Source organism: Anabas testudineus, chromosome 9, assembly GCF_900324465.2.
Source record: "Anabas testudineus chromosome 9, fAnaTes1.2, whole genome shotgun sequence".
In the NCBI taxonomy this organism is placed as follows: domain Eukaryota; kingdom Metazoa; phylum Chordata; class Actinopteri; order Anabantiformes; family Anabantidae; genus Anabas; species Anabas testudineus.
This window is the reverse complement of record NC_046618.1, coordinates 24614919-24625835: the sequence shown is the minus strand read 5'-3', so window position 1 is coordinate 24625835 and position 10917 is coordinate 24614919. Positions and strand designations below refer to the sequence as shown.

Genomic DNA, 10917 nt, shown 5'->3' with positions numbered 1-10917 from the left:
GTTAAAGTATACCAAGGTATAACCATTTACACAGACTCATATATACTGTCTATGTTGAGATTTTTACTTGATATACTAATGTTGTTTGACTTTTGATCATTAAACAATTTTTTTGGTAATTAAAAGATTGAATTGTTTATTTTCCTAAGAATAAATTATGCTAATTCTTGCTTTCTATTGAATATGCATTTTGTCTTTTGCTATAATAATGTAAATGTAAATAATAAACTGACAAGTCATCTAAAGAGGTCATGATGTAAATGATTAATCCTCTAGGGGAAATTCTTATGATAGATAAAAGCCGACATGAGGAGTGCTCACACATTAACTTTGTTTGCTCCATGATATCAGTGCTACATTCTTCTGCCACTAGAGGGACTAGAGACATGCTGTTGACATGTTACCTCAGGTCTCTCTAACCTTTTACAGAAAGATCCCTCACAAACACAGACAGTCAAAATTTGTCTGTTTTCATGTATACTTGTGAACTAAAATACCACAAGCTCAATTTTCCCTATATTCACTACACAAATCTAATTATTGTGTGAGATATCTGGCAACATTTGCATCTGACATCAAAATATGCAAAAGAACCACAAGGATTTCCCATTATTCCAATAGTGTAGTAGATGTTAGCTTAGCATGAAATAAATATGCAGACACATAGCATATATAAAGTGAGGTTCAAAAAAAGGACACTAACAGCAAGGACAGTGATGGAACATTTATATTTAATAAATTAGACTTTATTCAAAGCAAGCAAATTCAGCTTCAATGTTTTACTGAGTCAACCCTGTGATTAGTGAACAGCCTTCACTACCTCAGCACAGACATGTTAACACCCACCACATCCTTCTTGTTACCAAACTGAACCCGACGCTCCAAGTTAGTAAGAACCAACATTTTAGAGACACTGAGACTCTCTTCAAACCATTTTACCAACATGTTTCCTCTCCTGTCGCCATTAGTTTCAGCTCATTAGCATTAAAATCCGCCTGTAGAGACTTGAAGCTGCAGTTAATTCCCGTCATTCAACGTGTCGTCTTTAATCTCAGTCTGATTCTTCTCTGCATGTGAGCAGAAAACCAAACTGTAACTGTGACAAAGATGAAGACCGACATGATGTGGACTGTTCTCTGTGCTGCAGGATTCAAGTCTCTGCATGTTGATGTTCATGACAGAGACCGTGTGAGTGTAGAAGAGCAGACTGAGGATTCCCACAGACTCTGGTCTCCACCCAGTCAGGAAGTTTCTCCTGTGCTCTCACCTTTTTTGGTCTTTGTGTTGTTGCATGTTAATCAGTTTCAGAGTGAGTGTGTTGTTTGGGAGACACTCCCCCGACTCCCTGAACAGGCCTGAACCAGCTGGAGAATGTGGACAATGTCGGCTGTGGCTGACTGCAGGGCGATGGTCACAGGTCAGAGATCAGAGGCAGGGTGCCGAGGTAAACCAGTGCAGAGGCTTCACAGCAGACAGGTCCTGAAGTTCACTTCATGCAACAGGACAACAGAATCCTAAATCTACTGCAGGGGTTACAATAAAAACCTGTAACTAATTTTATTACTTTATAAACTTGAACACTGTCATTAGACGTCATTTGGGTTTTTTGTACTACTGTACATGTTCACAGGGATGAAGTACTCAAATCCTTTACTCTTTAAGTAAACTTGAAGTAACATTGCTATAAAATCTTCCATCACAAGTAAAGGTTGTGATTTAAAAGTGTCATTAGCAGAAAGTATAAAACGTCTCATGATGCTAACATGCAGCGTTCTAATGTTGGAGTTAGTCTGGATTAATGCTTCAGACTAAACTGTATCTATGAAGATCAGTTTCTAAATAAAACCTCAATCTGCAAAGAGCCTTCAGCTGTTAGTTTAATGTAGTGACATGAACAGAACATGTAGTAAATGTCTGAACGTTTTACTAAAGTACTTCATTTGCTATGTGAGTTAATTTAAGTCTCTAGTTCCTTTATCTTTAGGGAAAATGTTCAAACACTGAGTGAATTAACTCAGCTGCAGTTTTTTCCATATAAGGAGACGTGAACGACTATTTCTCTGTGAGAATATTCAACTCTCCTACCAGCTTTGAATCTTTACTGCTTCACATTCCCTCAGTGTGTTCTTTACTCTACATCTGATTCACTTTCTGGTTGCTGCATTCTTCAGATAAACGCTGAGGAATGAAAATATAAATAGCTGCAGATTGTAACACCTGAAGTTTATCAGGACGTCAGAGCCTCTGACTTCCTCCTCAGCAGCAGGTGTGTCGCTCTGAGGAATTTCAGCTGCACTTCTGTCCATACAAGGACACAAGGGAAGAAGCTGCAGTCTGACACACGCAGGGCGTAGTCACACCAGGTGAGCGCCGCCTCCAGAGATCTGAAAGCAGACTCAGGTACGGGCCTGAAATCCTGCGTTATGATTGGTCAAATCCCGAGTTAAAAAAGGAAACAATCCTGAGCTTCTCTTTAAAAAAAACAAAGCATTTTTACTAGTAATAAAATGACAGACGAGCTCCTGAGTGTCTGTAATTACACCTGAAGACGTGTTTGTGCTGCTTCAAGCTGTGGACACAATAACAGGAACAGCTCTGACGTTTAAAGCAATAGCACGCATCAGTCAGCTGCTGTAGATACTCACAGACGACAGTAATACAGAGTAAAAATATCAGACGATACTGAAGGACAGGTGAGTAATTATATAGGTTTGTCAGATGAAACAAAAACAACGTACGAGAACAGGAAAGAAGAAAGATTCTGAGTGAGGACGTGGTTCCTATAAACCTCCAACTCTCTAAAATAAAAGAAAATTAAATTTTAACAATGTGTGAGTCTATGGTCTCTGAGCTCTCTAAGAAATAAAAGTAGAGAAACAGAGAGAAGGGAAGACGGGTTTGTAGACGTCAGGAGGGAAGAAAGAACGAGGGAGAAAGAAAAATATTCAAGGAGGTAAAAAGGAAATGACAAAGGATGGATGGAGAACTCAGTGGGACGGGACAAAAGTTGATTCAGACAGATGATGTACACAATAAGAAATGTAAAAAATGTAACAAGACAAACAAGAAACAAGAAAAACATATTATTTAAACCAGGAAGGATGGAATCAAAGGTCAACAGACTGAGGTTTATCAGCCTGTTCTCCTCAACCGGTTTACACGTGTTCATGTTGGAATAAGAACAGGATTCAAACATTAAACATACTTAACAGGTGAAGCTTCTTCATACTCAGCATACCAAGCTGTTCTTAGCAGCAGGAAGACGACACATTACACATTATTACCGTTTGTCTTCTGCTTCCTGTGTTCTAAAACTGCCGATTCAGCATCACAACTTCAGTTTAAATCACAGATTTCTTCTCATCACACAGAAAAACACACATTAACCACAGAGACTGGACGCTGTATCTTCAGGATAAAACATGAAGCTGCTGCATCACACTGCAGAGCAGCATCTCAGAACAAACTCCAAACCTCTGATGTCATCAGGAGTGATTTATCATTTAACTATGTCATCAGGTCATTTCAGTGTAAAACTGTTCTGAAGACTTGCAGCAGTTTTTCTGTAGAGTTACAGGAGTTACGGTAGAACAGGACAGATGAGAGTCAGTATGACAACGACTTTCACTTTACACTTGCCACTCTGACCACTGTGGTCCAGATTTGCAGGATTTACAACTTGAAACCAGCAGAAAACCACAAACATTCACACATGAGATGAACATCACTGTCAGAATGAAGCAGCTGACGAACGACACTGTGATTCGGCATTTAAACTGTACTCACTGTCTCACAAACATCCATTTATTCATGAATTAACCAGTTTATGCAGTTAAGGGTGGTGGAGGAGTACCCTGTGATTCCTACATCACTGATATTTACATGTGTATTCAATGGATTTTAGTAAAAAGTTAATGAGAGGGAGACAAACGCTTTAGGATGCAAATACTTCAGTATGACGTTATTTAATGAAGAGTGATAAGAAAAGACCCAGGTCCGACTGGTTTCTGCAGTTTCAGTTTTACTGAATAAAGAGCAGGATGAAGCCATAGGTCTTAATGTTTGGTATCTGTCACAATAAAACTGCCTCCACCATAACCTCCACCTCCTGCCTGTCCCACTGGACACGTTTTCACTTCAGCTGAACTTTGGCCACAAAACCTGGTTAAAGTCACGGAAGTGAACATTACTGCACCACTAGCCTCAGCTAACGCTAACACTGCCATTGATCTCCATTTAAATTGCGAGTTTGTGATGATGTTGACACCGGTTGAACTGAGAAGACGTGTTTCATTGTAGAAAAACATAAAAACATAGAACAAGCAGATTCAGTTCATCCAGATCCTGATCACTCTGTTCTGTTGTGGCTGATTATTGAACTTTGTTGCCACAGGACAGTTTTTGTCTGATATTTATTTGCAGCTACATACCATAAATGTTTCCAGGTCATTTCTGTACAGTGTTAACAGTGAAGCATCTGAACCACATACAAACAGTTAAATCTGTATCACAGCTGATGTCTGCTGAGGACTGAGACGGGTCTGAATCAGTATTTAACAAAATCAACAAACTGAGCTCCGTCATCGTCGACACTTCATCTTTTCAAATCAACATCACAGAGAATGTTAGAGGTGACTAAACGTTGTCTTCTTACCGTCTCTGTGACGCAGTCTGTGAGCGGCGAACATCATTTCATAAAAGCTGAATTCCCCGAACACAGAAACACCAAAGTGGAGTTTTCAGATTTCCAGTCCTGAAGCTCGAACACGGCCTCAGTCTGAAACAGATAAAGACATTTGATTACTGTGGATCGACTTTACTCTGAGTCCTGCTCCAGGACCTTGTTGCAGTTCACTGATCATATTATCAGCTTTAACTTAGCTGTTTAGAAACTCATGTGTTTACTATCAGAATTACTAAAATACATCAAAACCTCCACAGAGAGGGAGGAACGGGGCTTCAACAGAGGCCGAGCTGCTCATCAGGAGCCACCAGCTGATGTGGCTCCCACTACATGCAGAGACCTGCAGCTCAGGGCGAGAGCTGCTGCACAGAAGTGATGAGATCAAAACTCAGTTCTTCTGTATTTATTTTAATAAGATTACAGATTTGAACCAACCAGTCTTAAAACTATTGAATTTTCGGTTTGAAGGGATTTTAAATTTCATGTGTCAGTGGTTCCTGACTTATTGTTGCATTTACTCGTTTTATTATCTCCTAAATGATTAAATATTTTCATGTCTCAGTCAGTTGTTCTTTTATTTTTCTTATTGGAGAAAACCCTCTTAAACAAACCTTAAAGTATGTTTGGACCTTCGTTCTTGATTTAAAGACAGAACAGGCCTTCAGGGTTAATGTTGACCGACACCAACACAGTTCTGCTCTGTAACTGCTGGATGTGGAAATAAGAAACTGTTTGTTTCAACATGTGAGCGTCTGTTTTCAGCAGGTTCCTGCTGGAAACAAAAACTGTTCAACAGGTTTTGACTGGACTGTGGAGCTCAGGACACATTTCTGCTCCACTTATAAAGGACAAGTTTTAAAGGTTTTAAAGGTTCAGATGAGTTGAAATAATCAGAGCAGTTGTTTGTGCTTTAATAAATCTCACTTAGTGAATCGATGTGCAGAGTTTTAGCCCTGAATAATAAACATGAAGCAAACATGAAGAAACTCAACAGAACCACCTGGAAACGTGCTGGTTTTTATTTCAACCTTCAGCTCTTGTTGGTTTTATTTCAGGTGCAGGTTTAGTTTAACTTTAAGTTAAGTTTAGTTAAGTTTAATTCAGTTCTTTGGTTTGTCATAAATTTATTTCCTCACCTGTGAAGAGTTTCAGTCTGTCACCACACTTCCGGTCTGACGGACCAATCACAGCTCTCCCGCTCTGATGGACTCACCTCACGCGCGAACCCTGCGGGGACGGAAATGGATGCCGCAGCCCGCGCGCTCCCTCCTCCCCCCTCCCTGACAGATGCCTGCTCCAGCCAATCAGGACGCGAGCCGAGGCAACCTGTTCGCGTTTGCTCACCTGCACCAATCAGAGCGTCCGCTGGCAGAACGTTACCTTTTATGGGCAACGCGAGGAGCCCACGGGACGCAAATAAAACCGGCGCCGTTTGGCTGCTGATGCTACTTTAACCGAGCTGAGCTGGGGCAGAGCCACACCTGAGGACTTCACCTGCAGACACACCCAACACTCACCTGCACAGGTAAGAAGCAGCGACGGTTTCTGACTCTTTAAGTCGTTTTATCTCTTAAAGTACCGCGGTGCAGCAGGAGGTTTAATGCTGGGCCTGACAACAGGTGACAGGATGTGTGGAAGAAATTCAATGCTGGAAACATCCGAGCAGGTTTCAGCCCTAAACTAAACAGGGATCCGGTGTCTGGTGTTTCTGTGTTTGACACAGAGATTAAACTTGTTCAGCTCATGTAGAAGTTTCTTATTATCCCACAGAAGGAGACACTTCTGGAGTTGTCTCAGATTTAACTGTAACTGTTTAGTTTAACAGTGTTTTCAGCCTTTACGACTGGTTTTAATGTTAAATACACAGAAGTTACAAAAACTGAAAAATAAGAGGAAATCCTAATCTACACCAGACTCCATCAGAGGTTTAAATTGGAAACTGGCTTTTAATCCAGTAGAATCAGAGCAGTCTAAACAAATTAAAAATCAGCTTCTGACTTTATTGGTTTTTGTTTAATGTGTTTAAAGCCGAGTTAATGTGTCAGTGAATGAGTCGAGGATGAAGGTCCTGCAGGAAGAGCCGCTCCTTTCTGCACTTCCTGTTCCTTCCCTCAGCAAATAAACTGTGCTCATACGTTGATGAGCTGATCCTTGACACACTTGACTCATCCCACACGAGGCTGTTAGAAAGGGTGTAAGGTGTAATCTTTTGATTGCACTTTAATCCTGCAGAGACGGTCTGCAGTTGTTAAACAGGAGTGGTTTCTGTTCTGCCTCGACATGTTGCGAAACGTTCGAAGCAAAGGGGAAGGTCACAGCGTAGAGCTGAGCTGGTTGGATGACTTGAACTGCTCCGCCCCACGAACAAGTGTCATTCCTGCTGAGGAGGAACAAAGTAAAAGATGCAGGAAGAAGGAAAACCAGTTTCACTGTCGCCCCACAGAACTCGACAAAGGGAAACTGCTGTAGTGCAGCAAGCGTTAGAGGTTACATAAGAGCTGCAACATCAACTGAACCTTCTGACTCATTTAGAGCAAAGTCTTTTATTTCAGGAGTCTTTAAAAACAGCAGGGTTTTGTTTGTTTGCACTAAAGTTTAGCTTTAACTGTACTTCTTTTGTTTTTTCTAATAAAATGAATGAGTTCTAAGCGATCTGTATTTGGGTTTTGATGCAATGAGTAATAAACGTTTCTTTAATCTGTTTCCTTTCAGACATGGATGACGAAGTTGCTGCTCTCGTTGTTGACAACGGCTCCGGCATGTGCAAAGCCGGCTTTGCCGGAGACGATGCCCCCCGTGCCGTCTTCCCATCCATCGTTGGTCGCCCCAGACACCAGGTAAGAACCCGAACACCCCCTGTCTGTTGGGACTGACTGTTGTCATCAGTGTACTGACTGTAAATGTGTTTGTTCAGGGTGTGATGGTGGGAATGGGACAGAAGGACAGCTACGTGGGAGATGAAGCCCAGAGCAAGAGAGGCATCCTGACCCTGAAGTACCCCATCGAGCACGGTATCGTCACCAACTGGGACGACATGGAGAAGGTGAGGACAGTTTACAGGTGGACATGAAGCTTCAATAGTCCAGTCATGATACTGATCAGGTTGTTAAACTGCACTGAATGGTTGGATTTCAATAACATGACTGAACATCCAACCATCTGTCTGCAGCAAATAACAGTATATTTTACATACTGTTGGATAAATAAATTTAGTCAAACTAACATCTCTCCTCTCCTGCAGATCTGGCATCACACCTTCTACAATGAGCTCCGTGTCGCCCCTGAGGAGCACCCAGTCCTGCTGACTGAGGCTCCCCTCAACCCCAAAGCCAACAGGGAGAAGATGACACAGGTGAGTTTAAATATTCAGACTGTTCTTAATGATGATCCTGCTGTTTTATATCAGTTTTCAAAAAAATTTTTGATGCTAGTGTCTATGGAGTTTAAACTCATAAACTGATATAAAAATGTTTGTCTGTTTCAGATCATGTTTGAGACCTTCAACACTCCTGCCATGTATGTGGCCATTCAGGCCGTCCTGTCACTGTACGCCTCTGGTCGTACCACAGGTGAGAACAAGATCCCAAACCTGGTTAACTAAGCTGTAACATTACAAGACACAGAATTTAGCCCATTTTAGAAGAGTCACTTGAGCAGCATCTAGTGGTCACTAGAGGAACATCAGCAGTGGCCTTGGTGTTGAACTGAGATCAGTGACTTCAGCAGTTTCTTTTGTAATTGGTTGACTTTTGTCATGCAGGTATTGTCATGGACTCTGGTGATGGTGTGAGCCACACTGTGCCCATCTACGAGGGTTACGCTCTGCCTCACGCCATCCTCCGTCTGGACCTGGCTGGTAGAGATCTGACCGACTACCTGATGAAGATCCTCACAGAGAGAGGCTACAGCTTCACCACCACTGGTACATACAGAGTCTCGATTAGAGCAAATGGCTTCAGCTTCTAATTTTATAGTTTATTTTTGGAGTCCCATTTTGTAACTAAATCTTTAATCTGAACTCCAGCCGAGCGTGAGATTGTTCGTGACATCAAGGAGAAGCTCTGCTACGTGGCTCTGGACTTCGAGCAGGAGATGCACACAGCAGCTTCCTCCTCCACCCTGGAGAAGAGCTACGAGCTTCCTGATGGACAGGTCATCACCATCGGCAATGAGAGGTTCCGTTGCCCCGAGGCGCTCTTCCAGCCTTCATTCCTCGGTTTGTTCCCTGCATGAACACTAACATCAGGATTTACATGAAGCCATAAAGATGAATTTGTCACTAAAGTCTCTCTTCTAATCAGGAATGGAGTCCGCCGGTATTCACGAGACAACCTACAACAGCATCATGAAGTGCGACGTGGACATCCGTAAGGACCTGTACGCCAACACTGTGCTGTCTGGTGGCACCACCATGTACCCTGGCATCGCTGACCGTATGCAGAAGGAGATCACATCCCTGGCCCCACAAACCATGAAAATCAAGGTACAGCTAGACTAAATGCTGACTCTCTCAAACGGTTACTGTAGATCTCATTCCAACATTGTGGACCATCAACTCATGTCTCACCTGTTTTCTCTCATCACCTTTAGATCATCGCTCCCCCAGAGAGGAAGTACTCTGTCTGGATCGGTGGCTCCATCCTGGCCTCCCTCTCCACCTTCCAGCAGATGTGGATCAGCAAACAGGAGTACGATGAGTCCGGCCCCTCCATCGTCCACCGCAAGTGCTTCTAAAAGCTCCACGTCATCGTCGTCCTCTGCTCCAGCAGAGAAACTAAAGATGCTTTTCAACTGTTCCAGTTGCCTGGAAAGGTCTGTGGTTTGTCTTAGTGTGAACAGACTTCAAGTTGTGAGATGAGTCAACTTCACATTTTAATGAACATCAGCAACTAACTGAAGCTAAACATTTTGAAACATTTCTAAACATTAGTCTAATTCTGCTCACAGCTTTTGCTCCTGGTGATAAACTACTGATCAAAGAAAACAAACAGTATTATCACTGTATATCTCTTCCCCTCTTGAACAATGGTGCAATAAACGGCACGTCACTTTTCAGCTTTTCCCATTTGTCAGTTGAGCTGTATCAGTGCTTTTCAGGAGTGTTTATACTTGTCAATAAAATGCCCACATTTGTTTACAGCTGTTGTACTGTCGTAATTTACTGCTTGGTTACTTAATGGATTGATGTGCAGAGGCTTTGAGAGAAGATGAAGGAAACACTTCTGCTTAAAGTACAGAAATTATTTAAACACAATCGGTGCATTTTACTCCATTTTTGGGAGTTTTTTCTCTTTTGTGGGTAAATGGAAATGTCCACTACTAAGCTTTTTAAGAAGCATTACTTTGACTATTCTAGGATCAGGTGTAATTAAGTTACTTCCACACTAAGTACAATGGAAAAATACATCTTCATAGGCCTATTTTTTTTAAAAAGTCATTATTTATACTATTAACTACCTGTGAAGGTTCTTCAGGACAAACGGTCTCCTGAAAGTATTGGCACTACAAATATAATTTTTTGAAACCATAAAAACCACAGAGCAGGCTAGGGGGGAAAATATTGGCATTTTAAAATCTAAGAATATTACAATCAGATGCAGTACAAATATTAGACCTGGGCAATGCAACAATTTGTAATATTAAAATAAACCACTGGTGAACTGAGCAATAACCAGGGCCGGCTGAGGAAATGATGACAAAGGATTGTTGGAGAATAATTCAAGCGATGGGTGCATCAACACTCTGCATAGAGCAAGAGAGAAGGTGTCACAAGACTTCATCATCAGAAAGGATCAGATGACCTGGTTGGAAGCCACAAAAAACCATGAACAAAGTTTTCTGGACTGATTAGAAAACAGATTAAACTGTATCGATGTGATGAAAAGACCAAATGATGGGTCTGAAGAATGGATGAGGAAAGAACCTGTTTTAAAAGGAGTGTTGGCCCATTCTGTATTAGAGCTCAAAGTGCTCAAAAGATGAATTTTCATTCACAAAAACACTGAATTATCTCTATGTTATGTTATTCATGGGCTCAGGTGACTGTGTGAATCCAGTCTGTGTGTACAGCCTGCTACATGAGAGAGCTAACAGTGCCATTCAATAACCTGCAGTAGGTCATAATATAATAGCTGGTACATGTTAACAGCTCAGTTGACTTCAGAGATGTTGGGATGCAGCAGACCTGGAGCGCTGATAAGAACTATTTCCTTCTAATTAAATTACTTGTTCTA

General features: G+C 41.6%; 1 protein-coding gene across 1 annotated transcript; it reads left to right on the top strand.

The window, feature by feature from the left end:
* Positions 1-6095: 6095 nt before the first annotated feature.
* LOC113150083 (actin, cytoplasmic 1-like) lies at positions 6096-9823 on the top strand. The gene is made up of 9 exons (XM_026342473.1): positions 6096-6209; positions 7397-7521; positions 7599-7727; positions 7926-8036; positions 8169-8253; positions 8445-8606; positions 8709-8900; positions 8986-9167; positions 9275-9823. The coding sequence occupies exons 2-9, from the start codon at positions 7399-7401 to the stop codon at positions 9416-9418; spliced, it is 1128 nt and encodes a 375-aa protein (XP_026198258.1). The 5' UTR covers positions 6096-6209; positions 7397-7398; the 3' UTR covers positions 9419-9823.
* The last annotated feature ends 1094 nt before the right edge of the window (positions 9824-10917 follow it).

Excerpts from the sequence above, each read along its gene's own strand:
- LOC113150083 (XM_026342473.1), top strand. The coding sequence starts at position 7,399 with ATGGATGACGAAGTTGCTGCTCTCGTTGTTGACAACGGCTCCGGCATG. Across the intron at positions 7,728-7,925 it reads ACTGGGACGACATGGAGAAG|ATCTGGCATCACACCTTCTA; the intron begins GTGAGGACAGTT and ends CCTCTCCTGCAG. Across the intron at positions 8,254-8,444 it reads CGCCTCTGGTCGTACCACAG|GTATTGTCATGGACTCTGGT; the intron begins GTGAGAACAAGA and ends TTTGTCATGCAG.